Source organism: Erinaceus europaeus, chromosome 14 (assembly GCF_950295315.1).
Source record: "Erinaceus europaeus chromosome 14, mEriEur2.1, whole genome shotgun sequence".
In the NCBI taxonomy this organism is placed as follows: Eukaryota; Metazoa; Chordata; class Mammalia; order Eulipotyphla; family Erinaceidae; genus Erinaceus; species Erinaceus europaeus.
Window position 1 is genome coordinate 24519024 of NC_080175.1, and position 23659 is coordinate 24542682.

Genomic DNA, 23659 nt, shown 5'->3' on the forward strand with positions numbered 1-23659 from the left:
AGGTTCATAGTTTTAGCTACTGAAATACAGCCATATGTCCAAACATCACAAAGTCTTTTATTAAATTCCTCAAATACATGTATGCCTCACTTTCTCTTATTATAGAAAGCATCTTCATGCAGAATCCAAATCACTAAAATATGCAAATATGTGAAGAAAAGTTGCTATAAGGTCCTTAAATCTTGAAAATACATAAAATTCAAGCTTTCTGGCTCACAATCATCATATCACATCTACATTTAAATTCTTCAGAAAATTGTAAGGATAAAATAAACATCCAATACTGCTACTTTAAGAACACTGTTAAGAGTACTTTACCATTTTGATGGCTGTGCTAATGTAGGGGGCTCTGATTTTGCTATTTTTAGCAACACTCGCATTGGATTTAATTCATGATGTGGTGGTTCTATCTCAGCCATTTCTATTAAAGTGATACCCAGGGACCAAACATCAGCTTTGTAGTCATAAGGTCTGTCCTTAGATGTTTCACACATGACTACTTCAGGAGCCATCCTATGGAAACAGAAAATTTAAAGTTAAGATGTTCACTTAGAAACAGTGATTTTGAACCATATAAAGCATATACAGGGTAACTAATTATCTAGAAAAATAATAATCGAGCAAAAATTGCTACTGATAGACTATCGTAAATCCATAAAACTGAAAACATACCAATATGGTGTGCCAATAAAGGAATCTCTTCTTTGAATTGTCCTTGTATTTTTTGCTGACACTCCAAAATCCGCTTGAAATAATCAGACACAAGTATTAGTGATAGCCTTTTAGCAAATGTCACTGTTTTCAACATGGGGGGGATTGGGAATGTTTCAAGGCTTTATTAAGACTACTTTTATTCATTTTATTTGGTGGCACAAAGATACTGTCTAAAGTCCTTAAGTTACACAACTGTCTGTGTGGCTTTCTGTCTTCAGTTTAAAGTAGAAAGATTAAAGTTTAAAATATCAAATTACACCAGCTTTAAATGTGATAACACAGTGAATTGTTTTGATTACTGGTAAACAACATGGGCTGAGAATATATTCTGTCCTATTACATTTCTTTCCCAAATACACAACCGTCGATTTTCTTATCAGACTTTTCTTTTTGTTTTTTTAATGCTGTGTCCAGGATGGAACCGAGAATCTCAATATATGCAAGACATGAGCATCACAACTAAGCAGCCACATTCCCAATCACAACTCCAGCCTCCTTTTCCTATTTCATACTATGGGTATACCTAAAGACTGTGTGTGTGTGTGTGTGTGTGTGTGTGTGTGTGTGTGTGTGTGTGTGTGTGTGTGTGTGTGTGTGTGTGTGTGTGTGTGTGTGTGTGTCATACTATGGGTATACCTAAAGACTGTGTGTGTGTGTGTGTGTGTGTGTGTGTGTGTGTGTGTGTGTCTAAAAACCTTCTGTGTGTGTGTATGTGTTATTAATTTTGTCCTCTAAAGTCTACATCAATTTTTTCTCATAAAGTTACCATTTGTACCCAATATAAAAAAGTAAATATTAGGCAGAGGAGATCACATAATGGTTATGTAGAGACGCTCATGCCTGATGCTCTCAGGTGCCAGGTTCAATCCCTCACACTACCATAAGCCAGAACTTAGCAGTGCTCTGGTAAAAAAATAATAATAATAATTAAAAATTTGGGTGGAGGAGGCAGGATAATGATTATTTAAAGAGACTCTCATGCCTGAGACTCTAAAGTCCCAGGTTCAACCCCCTGTACCGCTATAAACCAGAGCTGAGCAGTGCCGTACGAAAATTTAAAATTCAAGTCCTTATATTTATATTAGGAATCTTTTTCAGACTAAAAGTTAGTCTGATAACTAAAAGTTATCACTAAGACATTCTATCTATAAAAATAGAGCATGAGGGGCTGGGGATACAACATAATGGTTATGCAAAAGACTTTCATGTCTGAGGCTCTGTGGTCCCAGGTTCAGTCCCTAGCACCACCATAAGCCAGAGCTAAGCAGTGCTCTGGTATCTCCTCTTCTCTTCCCTCCCTCCCTCCCTTCTCCCCTTCCTTTTTCTCTTTATCTTTCATTAAAAATAAATTTTAAAAAGTTTGAATAGAACATGAAACTAAACATAGAAAAGATTAGTCCATTTAGACATGAACTTTGAAATGGAAATATAACTCAGTTAACAGTTCTACAATTACGCAATATTCTAAATGCATTAGATGTCTAAGTATTAAATCTACATTAAAAAATTAAGGGAAAACAAATTAGTCTTTTAAAAGTTTGACCTTTTCAAATTCATCCTTGTTACTTTCTTTTAAGTTTCTTTATATTAAGAGGTCTTTTTTTTAAGTGTCTTTTCGGTACATATACTTAGAAATTCAAGGAATTAAAATACATGAAAGTGTTTTTAAAGTTAACATAATTATCCACGTTATGTTTTTGAGTCATAATAAAATAATATCAAATCACATATACACAGGGAGAAAAGACAGAGCACATATTCAAATGTATTACTTAAATTATTAAACTTACCCAACTTAATATCTCCATCTAAGGTAAAAAGAATGTTGCCAGCTTTTAGATCTCTGTGGATGATTTTATTATCATGTAAATAGTTCAATGCTTCTAAAGTCTGCTTACAAACTACTTGTATTTGAGACTCAGTTAATGGTCTCTCAAGTTCTAAAAGAAAAGCAAAAATAAATAAATAAATAAATAAATAAAATAAAAATCTGTTTTCATACAGTGACAATAAATCATCAGGTTACACACATTTACCATAACCAGTGAGGATCAAATCAACTGGCTGAGCTGCAGGGCAGTAGTTCAACTGGGAGAGCATCAGACTGACAGGCTGGAGATGGTGCCGCAAGTCCCCAAGTGGTGCTCTGGTTTGTCTCTTACTCTTTTTTAATGTCTCAACCGAAACACTCTCTTATAGGGAATAAATAAAATAAACCTATAAAAAGTTCCCTAAAAAAAAAAAAAATCAATAATAGGGGCCGGGTGGTGGTGCACCTGGTTGAGCGCCCATGTTATAATGCACAAGGACCCAGGTTTGAGACCCCGGTCCCCACCTGCAGGGGGAAAGCTTTGCAAGTGGTGAAGCAGGGCTGCAGGTGTCTCTCTGTCACTCCCCCTCACTACTTCCCCCTTCCCTCTCAATTTCTGACTGTCTCTATCCAATAAATAAATAAAGATAATAAAAAAAAATTTTAAGTCAGTAACAAAAGATATATTTTTTGTAAAGGATCATACACAATGAGTTTATCTTAGAAGAACTAAATATTTACAAAGAATAGCTAAAAAGCTTTTAAAAATAATAATAACAAAAGAATACTCTCTGTTAGGGCCCAGGTGGTGGTGCACCTGGCTGAGTGCACATGTCAGAATGCACAAGGACCCGGGTTCGAGCCTCCCAGTCCCCACCTGCAGGGGGAAAGCTTTGCAAGTGGTGAAGCAGTGTTGCAGGTGTCTCTCTCTCTCCTTCTCTATCACCCTCTTCACTCTTGATTCCTGGCTGTTTCTATCCAATAAAGAAATAAAGATAATTTTTTTAAAAAGAATACTCTCTGTTTATGTAAATAGACTCTCATACCTGAGGCTCCAAATTCCCAGGTTCAATCCCCCGCACCACCACAAGCCAGAACTGAACAGTGCTCTGGTTAAAAAATTAAAAATTAAAAAAAAAAAAACTTTAAAAAAAATAAAATACTCTCATAAAATATTCAACATGTCATTTTATTAGTGTTATCCAAGAACATAAGAACAATTTTATTGAACTTCTTTTAGCAATAAGATATATAAATATGCATAAATGTTTGAAATCCTTGATTCTTATTTAGTATAACTTACAATATGAACATAAAGAGCAAAAAAAAGTATTTACCAAGCATCACAGCATCCACTGCTCCCCCTGCACAAAATTCAATGAGGATCTGCAGGTAAATAAAACACCAAGTGTCTAAGATGACATGGAGTCTGGAATATTTTTCTTCAAATTAACAAAGGTTTGGCTATTATATAAGACAGGTTATGAAAAAACATACTGCAGACCATAAAAACTTGTCAAAAAGAGTTACAAACCTTAATAACATAGAGGTGAAGGAAAAAATACACTGTAAAAGCATGTATATTTTTTATAATCACCACTTCTCTAAAATTAGCAGGTACAGTTTTACTCAAGATAATATTAGTTATCCATTTCATAAACACTAAAAAATTGTGTTACTCACATTTATTATTATTTTACTGTTTTCCCTTTTTTTTTTTTTTTTTCAATTTTACTGTGGTACTAGTGGCTTAAATGGTGCTGTTCTAGGGAGTATGGTTCCATACCTCTCCCAGGTTACAGCATCATGCCCACCATGAGAGCACCAACAACCCTCCAAAGCCCACTGAACCCCAACTACTCTTATCAGCATCCTTTCCTGATCAGCCTTTGGTAGCTTCAGTTCTGCAGGCAAGGTTCAAAAACTTGTTTCCCTTTGACTGTCTGTTCTCTTGTTTGTTGCTCTATATTCCACATATAAGTGTATCAACCTCATCTTTTAAAAAATATTTTCATCATTTTAATGAGAGAGATACAGAGGGATAGATCTATATCTATATAGATATATATAGATAGATATGGGATATATATGTGTGTGTGTGTGTGTGTGTGTGTGTGTGTGTGTGTGTGTGTGTGTGTGTGTGTATCCCCTCCTCCATATGGAAGGGGGAGAGAAAGAGAGATGGAGAGAGAAAGAGATGAAAAGAGAGAGATGGAGAGCAGCGCATGCAGGAGCACTACAATGCGTAAGTACCAGGGTTTGAGCCCCCAGTCCCCAACTGCAAGGGGAAAGTGCAGGGCTGCAGGTCTCTCTCTCTCCTTCCCTCCCTATCAACCCCTTCCCTCTTGATTTCTGGCTGTCTCCATTGAATAAATAAATATAATTTTAAAAAATTAAAATAAAGAGACAGAGACAAGAGCACTGCTCAGCTCTGGCTTATGGTAGAGCTAGGGACTGGAACCTGAGATCTCAGAACCTCAGGCATGAGAGTCTTTTACATAACCATTATGCTATCTCCCCAGCCCATTAATCCTATTTTAAGGTAACTAATGTGATTTAAGTGATTAAATATTTTAAACTTACTAATAACAACACATACTGATAACATATAGACATTTTTTTTGGTTTAAAAAAGGCCCAGACATGGCATACGGGGCTAAGTATACATATTACCAAGTACAAGGACCTGGTTTCCAGTCCCTGGTCCCCACCTACAGGTGGGAAGCTTCATAAATGGTGAAGTAATACTGCAGGTGTCTCTTCCTATCTCCCCTCTTCCTCTCAATTTATTTGTCCTATCAAATTAAGAAATAATAAATATGGGGACAGGTGGTGGCACACCTGGTTAAGTGCACACATTACAGTGCCCAAGGACCCAGGTTCAAGCCCCTGGTCCCCACCTGCAGGGAAAAGCTTCAAAAGTGGTGAACAGGGCTACAGGTATCTCTCTTCCTCTCTCCCAGTCTCTCTATATCTCCCCTTTTCTCTGGATCTCTCTGTCTCTATCCAAAAAATAAAATAATATAAAAAGATGTTCAAATAAAGAATGATGAGACAAGAACCATTTTTTTAAAAAGTTAATAAAAATTAAATATTTAAAAATAATAAATAATAAATATATACACAAAAGTTGCAGATTCTAGTTCAAATATTATTTCATAATGGATGGCTCTCTGGACTTCCCTAATATATATGGGCTTCCGTAATATATATCCCTGATAAGAGCCTTTCCTTCTTGGGAGGTCAAGTGATGACATACCCAAGAGAGTGCATGTTACCATGAACAAGGACCCATGTTTAAGTTCCTGTTCCTCCCCTCAGGGGGTGGACTTCTAGAACATGAAGCAGTGCTGCAAGTGTCTTTCTCCCTTCTGTCTCGTCAAACCTCCCTCAATTTCTCTCTCTCTCTCTATGAAAGAAAGAAGGAAGGAGGCCAGCCAGCCGACAGGAGGCAGTAGATTCATCATGTAGGCATCAAGCCCCAATATTAATCCTGGTGGTGATAAAAAATTTTTTTTATTTTTTTAAACCTTTTCTCCTTAAACCTTACCACACATATTACTTTTTATATATTGTGATTCTTCGGTTACTTAAAATCAATCTTTCTCACTAAGTGTTCCTCGGTTATCAAAAAAAAATTTTCAGTGGTGTTAGAGCCTTGGCATATATTATACCTCCCAAGGGCCACTTTTCACTTAGAGATAGATTAAAAGACAGAGAGACATCACAGTCTCCAGGTGCCATAGCCTAGGCCTTAATTGTTTCTTTTTATTTCAGATAGAAAAACAGAGGAGAGAGACATCAAAACAAAGTTTCCCCTGGTGTTATGCCAGCCTCATGTGGTGCCAGGAGTGGAGCCCAGACCAAGTACATGGTAAGGAATATACCCTAACAGATAAGCTATCTTTTGTTTGTCTAGCATTCTATTTTGCAATAGACTCAAATAAAGATCTTATCTATTTACAACATTTTCTAGGAATTCATTCACACTATGATCTCTAGATCCTGCTATAGTCCTAAATAACTTCACACTAATAACTACAGATAAGTTTTCAATTAACAAATTTCATAACTTGTTTTCCTCCGTGTCTTTACTTTTTATAGATGCTTGCCGATTACAAACTGTTTTTAAATTAGTTATTTAGAAAATAATTTGAGAGGTGTTTCATTACTCATCCTAAAAATGAACAGACTTATAAAGACTGACTTATTTAAGCTCTCACTTGGCTACATCAGTAACAGAAAAGAAGTAATACAGACAGTACTTCTATATGTGTCTAATATTTTCTTAAAAATGAGTATACATGCAGCTTTGACACTACATCATGGACTAAGGTTAAACTTAACAATGTATAAGATTATTTAACACTTATACTACTACATAACTAAGCCATTTACAAAAAGTTTAGGGTTAGCCATTATAAACAGTTTCTTGGGAAACAAAAACACATTAGAAAACTTTTAAGTAAATGTTTAATTCTATTACAAAAAAGAGTCATCTAATATCTTAATGTATGAAATTCAAAATTCTGAACCAAGCTTCTCCAAATGGGTCTACTGTCAAGCATTCACGAACAATGGTATGATCTTAAAACACCTGCTTTGAACACCTGCTGAAATTAAGCATAATTATGTTGCTAGCAACCCCCTCATAAGCAGATCTACTCTTATTTAAGTAGCATAAATAATTAAACAGAAGAGGGAAAACATGCAACAGGTTTTCACAATTCATAAGCCCCTGAAGTAGGAAAAGAAACTCACTTTGACTGCTGCTAGCAGATGAATAAAAAATACTTACCCAGAGATTGTTCTCATAATAAAAAGCATCTAGAAGCTTGACTATGTTTGGGTGGTCACAAGATGCTAATATATCAATCTCGACCATGTAATCTTCAAGCTCTTCTTCAGATTTGGTGTCTATCACCTTTGCGGCAGCTAGAACATTGGTCTCTTTATTCTGAGCCTAAAAACGAAAAGTATCAGAAATGTCACATATTTACAATACATACATGTCTGTTTTCTTTTTTCAATATAATTTATTTTTTTAGAACAGTTTTTAGTTCAAAGCAGAGTCGAGAATTCAGAAAATCCCCATCTATCTACTCCTCGCCCTTACACATACACAGTCTTCCTTGCAATCAACAGTCCACAGAGAATGCACATTGGTTACCAATTATTTTGGCCCATCGACTTCATCCCAGAGACCATAGTTTATACTAGTATTCACTCTTAATATACTTTTTTTTTTTGCCTCCTGTTGTAATTTAACTTAAAAGGGGGTTGGTTTGGAGGCTGCTGCCTCACGTAAAAGGATTCACAGCGGGAGCTGGGAACTGGTTTAAACAATACAAAATATATTAAGGTGAAACAGGCGTCAGCACAGCCTCCAGGGTTATTGCTGGGGCCCTCCTCAATCGCTATCGAACAGGCCATGGCCGGTGCGCCACTATGTTCCATCGCTGGGGAGCCAGAGACGACCCAAACTGCCCCTGCGGCTACAGACAGACTATGACCCACATAGCCAACGACTGCCACCTCTCCAGATTCAAAGGAGGTCTCGAAACTTTACATCAGGCTCAACCTGACGCTGTTGACTGGCTACGGAAGAAGGGCAAACGCTAGAAGAAGAAGAAGTGCCTGCACTATGAATCCACTGCTCCTGGAGGCTATTTTTTCCCTGTTGTTGCCCTTGTTTATCGTTGCTGTTGTTATTATTGCTATTATCACTGTCGTTGTTGGATAAGACAGAGAGAAATTGAAAGAGATGGGGAGACAGAGTGGGGGAAAGACACCTGCAAACCTGCTTCACCACTTGTGAAGTGACCCCCTGCAGGTGGGAAGTCAGGGGCTCAAACCAGGGTCCTTATGTTGGTCCTTGCACTTCCTGCCATGTGCGCTTAACCCACTGCGCTACCGCCCGACCCCACTGATAGACATTCTTTGTGTTTTGACAACTGTATGGCATGTAGCCACCATTATATATTATTATAGAGAACAGTCTACCCTAAAAATCCTCTGGTTCTCAATACTGCCCCCTTCTTCCTAACCCTTGGCAATCACTGGCCTTTTTACTACCTATACGTTTGCTTTTCCAGAATGTCATACAGTTGAAGTATACAACAGGTAGCCTTTTCTTTGCAGATTAGCTTCTTTCATATCACTTCATGATCAGACAGTTCATTTCTTTCTGCCACTAAATAACAGTCCATAACATAGTACATTCATTGCCTCTCCATACTCTCCTCACCAACTAAAGAGCATTTGAGTTGTTTCCAAGGTTTAGGAATAAAGCTATAGTATATATTCATGTGTAAAGATAACTTTCCAATTCCTTTGAATAAAACCCAAGAGGTAATTGGGTTAACTTTGAAAAGTCCTTTTGTTAGGGTTTGCTGTATAGTACCCAGTATCTTGTATATAGCTGTGCCATTGGTTGCTTCTGATCTACTTGGTCTAGGCTTTTGAGAGAGTCCGCATATCAAATACTGTGATGATAACATTAACTATCCATTGTCTTTTTGAACCCTAAGACAGCAGAAACCTCACATCTCCACTACAGAGCCTATATTTCCCCAGTCCTGGAACCTTAGGATATGGCCCACTTTCCCGCATGCCTCTCCCAATCCATATCAAATAATATTGCATCTGCCGATCGCAACCTAATCAACGCAATTGCCACCTCAACATGCTTCAGCTCAGACTGTGTCCAGAGACTTCACGTGTGGAATGACAACCCTTCAGCTTCATTACTCAGGTGAGACCTTTCCTTTAATAGTATTCTATAATTCCATCCCAGGTGGTTCACTTTCTAACAAAGTCCCAAAACCTAGATATAGACCAGGTTCTGTGAGAGAGAGCATATGTTCACACGTATCCATTTACTAGTGCAAAATATATACCTGAAAGCAGAAGTACACTAGAGTTTGCAGTGAGTAACCCCCCCTAACACTTCCTCGCCACTATTCCAACCTTTGGGTCTATAATTGCTCAACAATTTGTTTGGCTTTGTATGTTAACTCTCTTTTCAGTCACCAGGTTCCAGATGCCATCAGGATGCCGGCCAGGCTTCCCTAGACTGAAGACCCCACCAATGTGTCCTGGAGCTCCACTTCCCCAGAAACCCACCCTACTAGGGAAAGAGAGGCAGACTGGGAGTATGGACCGACCAGTCAACGTCCATGTTCAGGGGGGAAGCAATTACAGAAGCCAGACCTTCCACCTTCTACAACCCACAACAACCCTGGGTCCATGCTCCCAGAGGGATAGAGAATGGGAAAGCTATCGGGGAGGGGGTGGGATATGGAGACTGGGTGGTGGGAATTGTGTGGAGTTGTACCCCTCCTACCCTATGGTTTTGTTAATTTATCCTTTCTTAAATAAAAAATAAATTAAAAAAAAACCAAGAGGTATGATCACTGGATCATGTTAAGATTATGCTTTGCATAACTACAATAGGACTACTATCTATAAAAATGGAGACACCCCAACTCTTCATATGAACTTTTCCAGCCGTTAAGTTCATGATTAGTCAACAATTTGTTTGGCTTTACATGTTAACTCTTTTTTTTTTCAGCCACTAGGTTCCAGATGCTAACATGACGCCAAACAGACTTCCCTGGGCAGACGACCCCATCAATATGTCCTGGAGCCCCGCTACCCCAGAGCCCTGCCCCACTAGGGAAAGAGAGGCAGGCTGGGAGTATGGATCGACCTGCCAATGCCCATGTTCAGTGGAGAAGCAATTACAGAAGCCAGACCTTCCACCTTCTGCACCCCATAATGAGCCTGGGTCCATACTCCCAGAGGGATAAAGAATAGGAAAGCTATCAGGGGAGTGGACGGGATATGGAGTTCTGGTGGTGGGAATTGTGTGGAGTTGTACTCCTCTTATCCTATGGTGTTTGTCAGTGTTTACTTTCTATAAATAAAAATTTTAAAAAAGATTATGCTTTGCTTCTTAAGAAGTTGACATCCTGTTCTGTAATGTGGCATTACCATTCTGCATTCATTACCCATAGCTCTGAGTTCCTATTTCACACCTTACCAGCTTTTGATGCCAACAGCATTGATTTTTGTCATTCTAATAGGTGTACAGTGGTGTCACCTTGTTATAATTCCCACGTAACATCATATGACTGATGTCAAGCATCTTGCCTGATTTTTACCAAACTGTTGATTTTCTAACTGCTGAGAATTTTAAGAGTTCTTTAAAAAAAAAAAAAAAAAAAAACTCACTTGGATAATACACCCGGGTCTGAGGCCAGTTCCACAATACTGAAGGAAGCTTCAGTGCCATTGCAGTTTTCCTTCTGTCTGTCTTTCTCTATCTGAAAAATGTCATCCGAGAGCAGTGAAGTCCTAGTGATAACAAAGAGTTCTCAAATACTTTGAATAGCAGTCCTTTATCAGGTAAATCTTTTCTAGAACTTTTCTCCATCAATGGCTTCTTTTCTCATTCTCCTGACAACTTAATTTTTTCAAGACTGCCTAAATATAAATACTAACTAATGCATGCTATGGATGTACTGTGTTTCATATGCACAAGTGATAGTGTTTCAAATCATAGGTTCTGCTAGGTCAGGCTATTAGATTTGGCACTTCTTAACTGTGCTGCTTGGGGCAACCTGTAAAACCCCTCCCTGTTTTATCTTCCTCATAAATAAAACAGATCTACATCTCCCAAGTATGTAAGATTAAGAAAATGTTTATCAAATTTAAAAAATACATCTAAGTATTTAAAACAATGCCTGTCATACATAGTAAGGCTTATTATAGATAGTCCTTAGAGCAAACTTATAATGTATTATCATTCCTACTTTGAAGGGAAATGAATAAATATGAAGAGACTAAAAGAAATCCCCAAAATCATATATCTAGGAAAAGTCAGGATGCACACTCAAATCCAGATGTTTCTAAAGTCCTTTACCATGATCCATACCCTTCCTAGACTCCCTATAATTCTATCAATTTGGCCAGGTTTTTGTGTTTGTTTTTGTTGGGTTTTTTTTTTTTGTGCTCTTAGCATTTTAATTTTATCATTTAAGATAAAACAAATAATATTTAAAAATAAAGAATTAGAGATACATACACAAAAAAGTCATCAAATTACTATTTACTATGAAGAAAACTAAATCAGCCTAAATGTCCATTAACAGGAAGTTACTTAAGTCATTTAGCACAGCTACAGTGGAGAATTATTTGGCCATGAAAAATAGTCAATGGTTTAACAATTCTGACGATAGAAAAAAAAAAATTCTGAAGATGGAACAGTACTACAATATATTTCTGAAGGAGGAAAGAAGCAACTTACTGAAGAAACCTAAGAGCTATGAAATATTACAACTTCATATTCATTTTCACATATGAATAGCTATATGAGCTATCTAGAAAGATACCATCAGTGAGAAGAAATGAGTTAAAAGTGACTTATTCTATTTTTCTCACTGAATTTTTAAAACACTCATTTTCAAACAGAAGTAGTAAAGTACATACGAAAAAAATGTATACGAGATATTTATCAGAGGCTATCAACTTTGGAGATGATGACGAAAATTAAATATAGCATGCATCTGGGATGTTTCCTAAGTAGGTTATAACTGTTTTACTTCCTCAGGAAAAATAAGATAGAAAAATAAATAAATAAAAATAAAATAAAGATTTTTAAAAATTGCAGGAGTTGGGCGGTAATGCAGCAAGTTAAGCGCACGTGGCGCAAAGCGCAAGGACCCGCATAAGGATCCCTGTTCGAGCCCCGGCTCCCCACCTGCATGGGAGTCACTTCACAAGCGGTGAAGCAGGTCTGCAGGTGTCTCTCTTTCTCTCCCCCTCTCTGTCTTCCACTCTTCTCTCCATTTCTCTCTGTCCTATCCAACGACATTAATAACAACAATAACTACAACAATAAAAAACAAGAGCAACAAAAGGGTAAATAAATATTTAAAAAATCTTTTTAATTAAAAAAAATTGCTAAGTAACCCAAATAACGTTATTTCATGATCTACGAAAGAAAGAAATTACTAATTAGGGAGTCGGCAGTAGTGCAGCATGTCAAGCACACGCAGCACAAAGTTCAAAGACCAGCGTAAGGTTCAGGGTTCCAGCCCCCGGCTCGCCACCTGCTGGAGGTTCGCTTCACAGGCGGTGAAGCAGCTCTGCAGGTGTCTTTCTCTCCCTGCCTTTCCCTCCTCTCCCCATTTCTCTCTATCCTATCCAACAATGATGACATCAATAACTACAACAATAAAACAACAAGGGCAACAAAAGGGAATAAATAATAAATTTTTTTAATTACTAATTAAACCATGGTAATACATTACCATTCAAAATTGTTACTACTTTTTTTTTTTTCCACCAGAGCACTGCTCAGCTCTGGCTTATGGTGGTGTGGGGGATTGAACCTGGGACTTTGGAGCCGCAGGCATGAGAGTCTGTTTGCATAACCATTATGCTATCTACCCTCTGCCCACTAACTTTTTTTAAAAAGAACTCTTTTGGACATATTTGAACCCAAAAATGCATTCATTATATGTCTATAATCCTTGAGCATAAAATACATTAAAAAAATTATTACCTTTTCTTATTTATTGGATAGAGACAGCCAGAAACTGAAAGGAAAGGGAAGATAGCAAGAGAGAGAGAGAGGAGAGAGAGAGAGAGAGACAGAGAGAGAGAGAGTGAGATACCTGCAGAACTGCTTTACCACTTGGAAAGCTTTACCCCCTGCAGGTGGCAACTGGGGGCTTGAACCTGGGTCCTTGTGTTTTGTAATGCGAGTGCTCAACAAGGTGTGCCACTGCCTGGCCCCCATAAAAATTTAAATAGTTCCTATTTAAGTTTGACTCCTCCAGATCAATTTTCACTCAGAGTTATCTAACATTTGTGTTTTTCCACAAAATATCATTCACTGGTCATTGAAAGTCTTGGTGACTCAGCTACCAAATAGAAACACCATGCAAAGGCGAAGAAGCTTCATAAGCAGTAGATTAGTACTGTGGTGTCTCTCTTCTCTGTCTCTCCACTTCTCACCTTCTAACTGGAAAATGGAAGGAAGGAAGGCAGGCAGGCTTAGTGAAGCAGAATTTCTTTTCATTCATATATATATATATGTATAAAAATACATATATATATATGAATGAAATAGCTCACCTGGATAGTGTACCTGCCTTGCTAAGTGCACAACCCAGGTCTGAACCCAACTTCTGCCCATCAGAGAAAGCTTCAGTGCTATGGCATAGCTCCTATCCCCCTCTCTGAGTGTTGATCTGAAAGACATTCTAGAGTGGAAGACTGAATCCAATTTCTTTCTTTCTTTATATATTTATATTTACCAAAGCACTGCTTAGTTCTGGCTTATGGCAGTGCTAGGGTTTGAACCTGAGACCTTGGTGCCTAAAACACTGAAGTCTTTTGCATAACCATTATGTTGTCTCCCCAGGCGCCCAGGCTCCAATTTCAGACATGCTGAAAAGTAAAAAAAACTGTCAGAATTGGTAAGATATGGCATTAAGTTTGTCTCTCAGCTGGGACAGTGATAATTAGAAGGCACCCTCCCCTAAGTCAGAGGAAGTCAGTCAGTGAGAGATAAGCCCTTCTCTCACCATTTTAATGTACTACTATGGGGAAATGTCCCTGGAAATGAACACTCTGAAATATGAACCCTGGTAGGAAACTGACTGAAAGATAATACATAAAGGGAGTCAAAAGTCATTCGGCTTGGGAGTCAGGCAGTAGCACAGAGGGTCAGCCGCTTGTGGTGCGAAGCGCAAGGACCCGCATAAGGATCCCGGTTCAAATTCCCAGCCCCCCACCTGCAGGGGAGTCGTTTCATAGGCAGTGAAGCAGGTCTGCAGGTGTCTTTCTCTCCCCCTTTCTGTCTTTCCCTACTCTCTCCATTTCTCTCTGTCCTATCTAACAATGACAACATCAGTAACAATAACTACAACAATAAAAAAAAGGGCAACAACAAAAAGAAAAAAAAAGTCATCAGCTTTTGCGTGCTGCTGCTAAAGTCATGAGATAACTTAAAGATGTATCTTTTATTTATGAACAGAAAAGTGCAAAGGGGATATATTAACAGAAGATAGCATAAATTCTTTTTTTAATATTTATTTTCCTGTTTGTTGCCCTTGTTGATTTTTTTTTTTTTTTATGGTTGTCGTCGCTTTTGTTAGATAGGACAGAGAGAAGGGGAAGACAGAAGGGGGAGAGAAAGATAGACACCTACAGACCTGCTTCACCACTTGTGAGGGGACCCCCCCCCTTGCAGGTGAAGAGCCAGAGGCTTGAACCGGGATCCTTACACCCGTCCTTGAGCTAGCGCCACATGTGCTTAACCCACTACGCTACCTACCACCCGACTCCCTACATATTCTTTTTTACAAATGCCATTATTCCACTTCCCTGGTGCAATGCAATTATTTTGAGCCAAGCACTATTCTCTACACTCTCAATTTATTATTTCATTTAACCTCTGTACCAGTAAAGATCCAATTAGCAGAAAGGCATCATCTGATTCCTGTAATAGAATTTAAATTAACCAATATTAATTACATTGTTAACTAGATAACTGAAATGATTAAGAAGAAGAACAAAGTATCAAAAAGACAACAACTCAGAAAAAGTTACGTTGCTGGATATCAACTTTGGGAGGAAAAAGTGCCTCCAGGGACCAGAAGAGTCAGAAAAGACTGGACTTATCAGGAAGAGCTCTACAGCACTGCCGCCAGGCCTGAGGAGAGGGTGCTGCAGAGCTGGCACTGATACCTCGGCTTAAGAGAGCAGGTTGACTTGTGGTACCTTTTGAGGAAAAGGAGGTCAGCCAACTGGTTTTGCAAATGGCTCTAAAGCTCGCCCTGGGAAAACTATCAACTGGATTCAGCTGCGGCTACAGAAAGAAACTGCTTTTGCTGGGATGAAGAATTTCCACTAGATGATAGTAACCACAGGCAAGGAAAGCAAACAGGAAATTCAGTGGAAACAGATGGAAAGGTACAATTCCTTCCTTTCCCCTTCTTGCATCTTCACTCTAGTGCCCCAAACTCGTCAAACTCTGAAGTGAGCAGCTGGCATGAACAGACAGGGAGGTGTCTTTCTGCTTTGATGATGGTTTCTTTTGCTTTGCAGAAGCTTTTCAGTTTGATGTAGACAGAATGGCCATTTTAATAACACTTATTGTTCCAGTCTGACAAGGAATGTTCTTCCATTTTCTCTATTTCTCTTAACTATGTCCTATAGTTTTTGTTATAAAGGTCCTTCACCTCATTCATGAGATTTGTCCCAAGGTATTTTATCTTTCTGAGTTCAATGGTAAGGGGGACTGAGTTTGTTGTTTCCCTTTCTTCTAACTCCTTGTTTGTACACAGAAATGCTACAAGTGTGTGTATCTTTACTGTGAAAAAACAACTGTCACATCTCCGGTAAAGGCAAATGTACATGTGGGGTCAATCAGCGAATGGGGAGCACAAGAAAAGCAAATCTGGGCCTAACAGTGTAAGTTCAGCTAGTTGATGCTCTGGGTTTATTTAAAGGGTCTATGAAACTCAGTTGAGATCTCTATTAGCTGAATATATGGGTCTGGAATTCAAAAAAGAAAACAGCCCAGGAGTGGTTCAATGACTAGAGTGTTGAACTTAAAACATGAAGTCCTGGGAGCCTGGCAGTAGCACAGCAGGTTAAGCGCACGTGGCACAAAGCACAAGGAATGGCAGAAAGATCCCAGCGTAAGGATCCTGGTTGGAGCCACCGGCTCCCCACCTGCAGGGGAGTCTCGCTTCACAGGTGGTGAAGCAGGTCTGCAGGTGTCTATCTTTCTCTCCCCTTCTGCCTTCCCCTCCTCTATTTCTCTCTGTCCTATCCAACAATGACGACGGCAATAATAACTCCAACAATAAAACAACAAGGGCAACAAAAGGGAATAAATAAATAAATATTTTTTTTAAAAAGACTTTTAAAAAATGAAGGGAAAAGGGGAAAATGGCTGCCAGGAACAGCAGAGTCATGCAGGCACCAAGCCCCAATGATAAAACTGGTGGGGGAAAAAAAAAAAAGCCGCCTCTCACTTTCTCATGAAACACACAACCCCATACCCACACACACCCCATTCAATATTCAGAAACACATGTGCCAGAATATTGCTCTGGATTCTATCCATTTCCGTTTCTCATAAAATAATTTTTGTTTAATCTTAAAAAGAAAAATGCATACATAGGAGCATGAGAACTAAACATGAAATAAAAAATCTGAATTACCTATAAACCTATGAAAAGAACTTTTAGTAGTCCTAGAAAGAGGAAAAAACAGTTAAAAACATAAATCAGAATATACAACTTAAAAGTCCTGACAGGTGCCAGGCCATGGAGCACCTGGTTGAGCGCACATAGTACTAATCTCAAGGACTTGCTCAAGGATCCAGGTTTGAGCCCCCAGCTCCCCACCTACAGGAGGGATGCTTCACATGTGTCTATATATCTTCCCCTCTCAGGCTCCCCCTCCTCTCTCACTTGCTCTGTCCTAGCAAATAAAATGGAAAAAAGGCCGCAGGGAGCAGTGGATTTATAGTGCCAGCACTGAGCCCCAGCGACAACCCTGGAGGAAAGAAAAATCCTGACATATCAAATGTTGGCAAGATTACAGAGCAAAGAAATTCCCACACATGGCTAGGAAGAATGCTAAATTAGTTGTCTGGCATCATCTAATAAAACTAAAGGTACGTTACTCTATGACTCAGCAACTTAACTCCTGAGTGAAGTGTCAGGGAAAACTATACACACACACATCTAACAGCCAAAAACAAAAGAACAACGGCTACATCCATTAACAGTGCAACAGTAATTGGTGATATATATACATATATATGTATATATTCTATGAAACAATGAAATTGAACTAACTACAACTCTATATGATAAACATAAACCTCCTGGGCGGGCAATGGCGCACCTGGTTGGGCGCACATGTTACCATGCTCAGGGACCTGAGTTCGAGCCCCTGGTTCCCACCTGCAGGGGAAAAGCTTTGCAAGTGGTGAAGCAGGGCTGCAGATGTCTCTCTGTCTCTCTCCCTCTCTATCTCCCCCTTCCTTCTTGATTTCTAGCTGTCTCTATCCAATAAATAAATAAATTAAAATAATAAACCTCCCAACATAATGCTGATACAAAATATACACTGGTTCTCCCCTCTCTCATGTTAATAAAATAATGCATCTTATTATCAATGATCAGACTACATCATAAACAAAAGACATCATCATGGGAGGGGGACTTGCTCAGCAGCTGAGCACCTGGAGAGGTTTTGTTTGTTTGTCTGACCAGAGCACCGCTCAGCTCTGGCTGGTGTTGGTGCTGGGGATTGAACACTTAAGACCTTGGGGCCTCGGGAATGAAGGGGGCCTGCCTGACCATACTGCTACCTCCCTGGCCCTGACACAAAACATGCTCAGTATGATTCCATCTGTAAAAGTTCAAGTATATATAAAACAAGTTTGTACTGTTTAGGGATATATACCTAGGTGGCAAACTATAAAGAAAAGCAAAGATGTAGCCTGAAGACAGGCTAGTGATTTCCTATGGGGGGCGGGGGAGGGAAAAGGATCAGTTCAGAAAAAGATGCCGGCAAAATCCCAAGACTCTGATGACTGTTAATGAGCTAACTTTATTATTTGCTGAGATATAGACACATGCATTCCTGCTTGTGAAGCATCCCTCCTGTAGGTGGGGAGCTGGGGGCTCAAACCTGGATCCTTGAGCAAGTCCTTGAGATTAGCACTATGTGCGCTCAACCAGGTGCTCCATGGCCTGGCACCTGTCAGGACTTTTAAGTTGTATATTCTGATTTATGTTTTTAACTGTTTTTTCCTCTTTCTAGGACTACTAAAAGTTCTTTTCATAGGCTTATAGGTAATAACTTTCTTATAGGTAATGGTCTTTCTCCCTGTGTCTACCACTCTATATCTATCTATCTCATTAAAATAAAATATTAAAAGAAGAAGCATTGGACCATGGTGGAGTCATCTTGTGGGCACTGAGTCCCATCAATAAATAGCCTGCAGACATCCAACAATAGATGAGGGGCTAAAAACACTGTGGGATATATACACAACGGAATACTATTTACCATTAAAAGTTGTAAAAGAGTCAACGCCTTTGTGTCATCTTGGATGGAAACTGTAGACATCATGTTAAGTGAGATAAGCCAAAAGAGAAGGACAAATACCAAACGATCTCACTTTTAGGCAGACTTAATAAATAGGGACAAGGTGGGAGAACACACAATAAAAAATGGACCTAGGGATGATATATTGCTTCAAAGAAGAGTACTTTGGGGAAGGGGGGGTTGCAGAAAACCTTGGGACCTAGGCTGTGGGTGAGAGTGTTTGGCAGAGAACTTTCACAAGGAGGTGAGAAACTGTATCCACGTGTCAATGACTGCACTATAAACCATTAACCACCCCCCAACCACCACAGAAATGATTTTAAAAAGAAGCAAGGCAAATTAAAAGATGCATGCTTACTTAGAAGCTGAGACTAGTGAAATGAAAAAGCTGAAAAGAGGGGGTCAGTCAATGGCGCACTCAGTTAAGCACCATAGTACCAAGTGCAAGGACCTGCACAAAGATGCTGGTTCAAGCCCCCAGCTCCCCACCCGCAGGAGGGTAGCTTCACAAGTGGTGAAGCAGGTCTGCAGCTGTCTCTCTCTGTCTCCCTCTTTAGCTCCCCCTCCTCTGTCAATTTCCCTCTGTCCTGTACAATAAAAATGGAAAAATGGCCACCAGGAGAAAAGGAATCATAGTGCCAGCACCAAGCCCCAGAGATAACCCTGGAGGCAAAAAAAAAAAAATAGTGAAAAGGGGCCCGGGTGATGGCATGCCTGGTTAAGCACACATGTTACAATGCACAAGTACCTTGGTCTGTGGCCCAGATCCCCACCAGAAAAGCTTTACCAGAGGTGAAACAGTGTTGCAGGCATCTCTCTGTCTCTCTCCCACTCTCTCACCACCTTCCCTCTCAATTTCTGGTTGTTTCTGTCTGATAAATCAATAAAGATAATAATAAAGAACTCATGCTTTTCAAATATTACACTAAAATGGTCATCAAGCCCACAAAAATTATCATTGGCACAATTTTAGAGTATTACACTATACAAAGTCACTTATGGAAAAAAAAATGTCAATCTGTCACTACAGAGATATATTATAATCTAAAAAAGAAGTCACTGAGGAATTAAATTAAAAGACATTAATCCACATAACTGGAAACCAAGAATAGGGTTTACTATCTTCCTAGGTCCCTTTTCCTGCTCCATCCCACATTATGCTTCCATAAACTCTAAATGTAGAAACAGTAATTTCTATTGCTCACTGGGTCCTTTTTACATGTATGAAATTTATTATCTCCTCTAATTCTCAAATGCTGAAGAAGTCTTACTGATAAGGAAAGTGAAACAGGGAATGTTTAATAATTCCTCCAGGTCATAAGCTATTATTAAAGGAGCTGAGATATATCCCAACTCCAGAGTCAGTATCTGAATACAGCATTGCTTTTACATAATAAAACATTTTTACCATAAAAATTGTCAGGAGGTAGATAGCATAATGGTTATGCAAAGAGACCCTCATGCCTGAGGTTCCAAAGTCCCAGGTTCAATCCCTTGCATCATCATAAGCCAGAACTGAACCATGGTCTGATTAAATTTAAAAAAATAATAATAATAATTAATTATTTTAAAAAATATGTCCATAATGCCTGCATCCAACAACTGGGAACCAAAGATCTCACCAATTTATTTTTGCTTTTCCTAAACATAAAGAATTCTCACAGGTGAAGGAAAGAAAGCTATGATTCTACAGCTAATAAAATGGAAGCCCAGTGGAGTTAAGTATTCAGTCCAAGATCAAAATGCTGGTTACAGTCAGCACCAAAACATAATTCTTCTCTCCCAGGAGTGATACTCCCACTGCTCTTCCTACCAGAATCTATACAGACAAGTTCTTGCTGAAATCCACAAACACTGAAGTTCATTTTGTGAACTTACACAACATACAATAGTTTCACTGGCATCCACATATAGATAACATACATTCATCCCAACAAATACAGAGAAATGTACTATGCACTAAAGCAATAGGTGAAGCTAAATGCATACCTTAATTCTGGCTCCTGGTCTTCTATCAACTTACTTTAATATGAGACAATGCTAGAGTACTCATGTGAATATGTGTTTTAAATATATAGTGAGGAGCAGGGGAGATGGTATAAAGGTTATGCAAAAGACTCTCATGCCTGAGGCTCCCAGGCCCCACATTCAATCCCCCGCACCACCATAAACCAGAGCTGAGCAGTGCTCTGGCAATAAATAAATAAATGAATGAATAACACAGTAAGAAAGTCTGGGAGATAGTTCAGTATGTTAAGAACACAGGTTTTGCATGCCTGCAACCCTAGAGGCCCCAAGTTCAATCCCCACCACCATGAGTAGTGCTCTGTCACTCTATCTCTACCTCTTGTAAAAAAAAATATATAAATCTTTGAAAGCACACAAAGAAAAATGAGTCTGAGAAGAGGGTGGGGCAGAGATGAAAAAGGTGAAGGCATGACCGTGTTTAAAAAGGAGGAAAACATATTTCTACCAAAGAATGCTAAAATGAAAAATAAGAGTAAATGTGGGGTCAGGAGACCAGAGAACAATTTCCAAGCCTCAGAGTCCTCACTATGAAATGTAAACTACTGTGGCGGGGGAAACAGCTCGACTGGTAGAGCATCAGACTTTCATACATAACGTTCTTGCTTCAATCCCCAACACCTCGTGTACCACAGTACATGATGCTTGTCTTTCTGTCTCATATGAAACATTCTCATACGTAATAAAACAAATCTTTAAAAGAGAGGAAGAGAGAGCAAGAAATGTAAACACTACTAGCCAGCCTACCTTTCAGGACTTTTATTAGGGTCAAATAATATAAAGGTGCTTTAAAAACTGTATTAAAAAAACTGTTTTCATTTCTAGGCAACTCTGTTAAGTCCTTCTTCCTAAACTATGTCTCACAAAAATCTCACCCTTCAGGATGAAAATATTCCAATGACATCATCATATATTCCTTATGAGATAGTAAACAGTTAACATGAATGCCTTCAGGTTGAAACGTCAAACCTCTTTCTCTTGAAATAATGTGGGTATTTTCTTAATGTCTTAAGTTCTGCTATAGACTTCTAGACAATGATTATTGTAATTATATCTAGAAACCAGTACCAGGTGCAGGTTTGCTTCTGGAAATTTTCTCAGACACTCTATTCCATTTTGTAGTATATGTTGTCAAGCAACGAGTTCAAAAAATAGTCTGCGGGTAGCAGTCACTTTGCTTTTCTCCCCAAAAGCTGGTTATGTAGATACAATTCTGCAGCTGGCTATGGATGCCTGGACTTGGGGGGGGCACTGTCATAGCACAACCATGAGTGCCAACAGCTACTATAGGTGGATATAAACGTACTGGAAAGCATAACGGGTTGAACACACTTGGGCACCATGGCTAGACCCCTCCTTTAAAGAAAGTCCTCGCGTCCTAGCAAGCTGACAGCGGACTGGAATCTTGCCTCCCCCTCGCAAACATCAGCCTTTACGCTGCTCAGCCCCATGCTGTTGATCCTCGAGCCCCGCCGTCTCGCTCCCCACTTGACTGACAGGCAGAACAAAGTTCCAGAGCAGCTTCGCCAAGGGAAGGGACGGGGACGACAAGGGCGAGCGGGCCTGGGCCGCGGCATCTCTCCAGGCGACTTCCCGTGTCCTCCCTCCCTTCCTCCCTCCTTCCCTCCCTCCCTCTTACCTTGTACACTTTCCCGAAGGCGCCGTCGCCCAGCTCTCCGATGATCTCCCAAAACTCCTCGGGGTTCAGGTCCCTCTTCACGTGCTCGTACTGCTTCTTCTTCTTGTCGCTGCCCAACTTGAAGATCTTCCGGAAATTGAAGAAGGACATTTTCCCCCCTCCCGACAGAGTTCCTCGCTCTCAGGGACGGGAAACAACAATACGAGGCGAAGTTTCTTCTCCTCCCGCGCGCGGGTTCCCCCAGCTCCCGCCGCTCCGTCCCCGGGGAAGGCGGGGCACGCCTGTGGCTGCGGCTGCGGCCCCGGCCCCGGCCCCGGCCCCGGGAGGGGGCGCTGCGCGGGCGGCCCCTGCGGACGGGCCCCTGGCCCCCGGCCGGCCCTCCCGGGTGGCCCCCGAGCAAGCAGACCCCACCCGGCCCGGCAGGTCCGAGCGGCGCGGACAGCGCGGCTTAGGCCCGTGTCAAGGCGAGACTCCCGGGGCGGCGGCCACTCCCGGGGAGGAACGCGGCCAGCGGCCTGGGAGACGCACAGCCGGCAGGCGGAGCGCTCCCGCCTCGGGCCGCACGGCCGGGGTAGCCTCGGCTGTGGCAGCTCCCGCGGCGAGAGGCCCGCGCGTCGCCTGGGTTCTGGGGCGCCGCCGCCGCTGCCTCGCTCCCTTCCCAACCCACACGGCCACGGCCCGGAGCGCGCGTCGACGCCGACGCCGACGCCGCTGCGCGGCCTTGTGCACCGCGGCCGCGCGCCCGCCTGCTCGGTCACGCGCTCTTCCCTGCGCGCGCCCGGGCCGTCCCCTCTGGCCTCGCGCACGCGCGCTGCGCCCTGCCCCCTGGAAGCCCGGAGGGATTGATTCTCTGGCGCCAGCCGCGTGGTGCGCGGTGGGCGGGCGCGGCGCTGGTTGCCCCTAATGAGAACTTCGGATCTCCGCTTCAAGCCCCAAATCCTCCTTCGCCCGCCTAAGGCTTGCTGGCGTGGCCCCAGTTGGCACATATAACCCCGATTCTGGATCTGTAAAAATGTGTAGAGAGCATAAGCTGAGCTGTCCGGCTTAAAATCTGAAGGGGTGCAGAGCAGTGAGAGGGGACAACTTGTGGCAGCAGGGAGGCTTGGGGCCAGAACATAGCAGCTCTGTGACTCTGGGCAAGTCCTCTCTTGAGCCCGGGGCCCTTCTTCACTGTGAAGTCCTGGTCCTAAGGGTCCCTTTGCTGGAGGTTGTGGCAAGGAGCCAGATAGGCGAAAAGGATATGAGTTCACTGCATGGGGCCTGCACCGAAAACACTCAATTTTAGTTTTTCCTGTGAGCAAGTAAACTAGACATGGATATAT

The 23659-nt window shown here is 40.8% G+C and overlaps 1 protein-coding gene across 2 annotated transcripts in view; it reads right to left on the reverse strand.

Moving 5' to 3' along the window:
• SLK (STE20 like kinase) overlaps positions 1-22643 on the reverse strand; it is a 50225-nt gene extending 27582 nt beyond the window's left edge. For both annotated transcript variants that reach the window (XM_007530481.3, XM_007530476.3), the window contains exons 1-6: positions 22338-22643; positions 7323-7487; positions 3862-3910; positions 2505-2654; positions 673-745; positions 319-513 (exon numbers count right to left, since the gene is read on the reverse strand). In XM_007530481.3, coding sequence (XP_007530543.1) covers positions 319-513; positions 673-745; positions 2505-2654; positions 3862-3910; positions 7323-7487; positions 22338-22487 — 782 coding nt within the window. In that variant the 5' untranslated portion in view covers positions 22488-22643. The remainder of the gene's footprint in view (positions 1-318; positions 514-672; positions 746-2504; positions 2655-3861; positions 3911-7322; positions 7488-22337) is intronic.
• Between the last annotated feature and the right edge of the window lie 1016 nt (positions 22644-23659).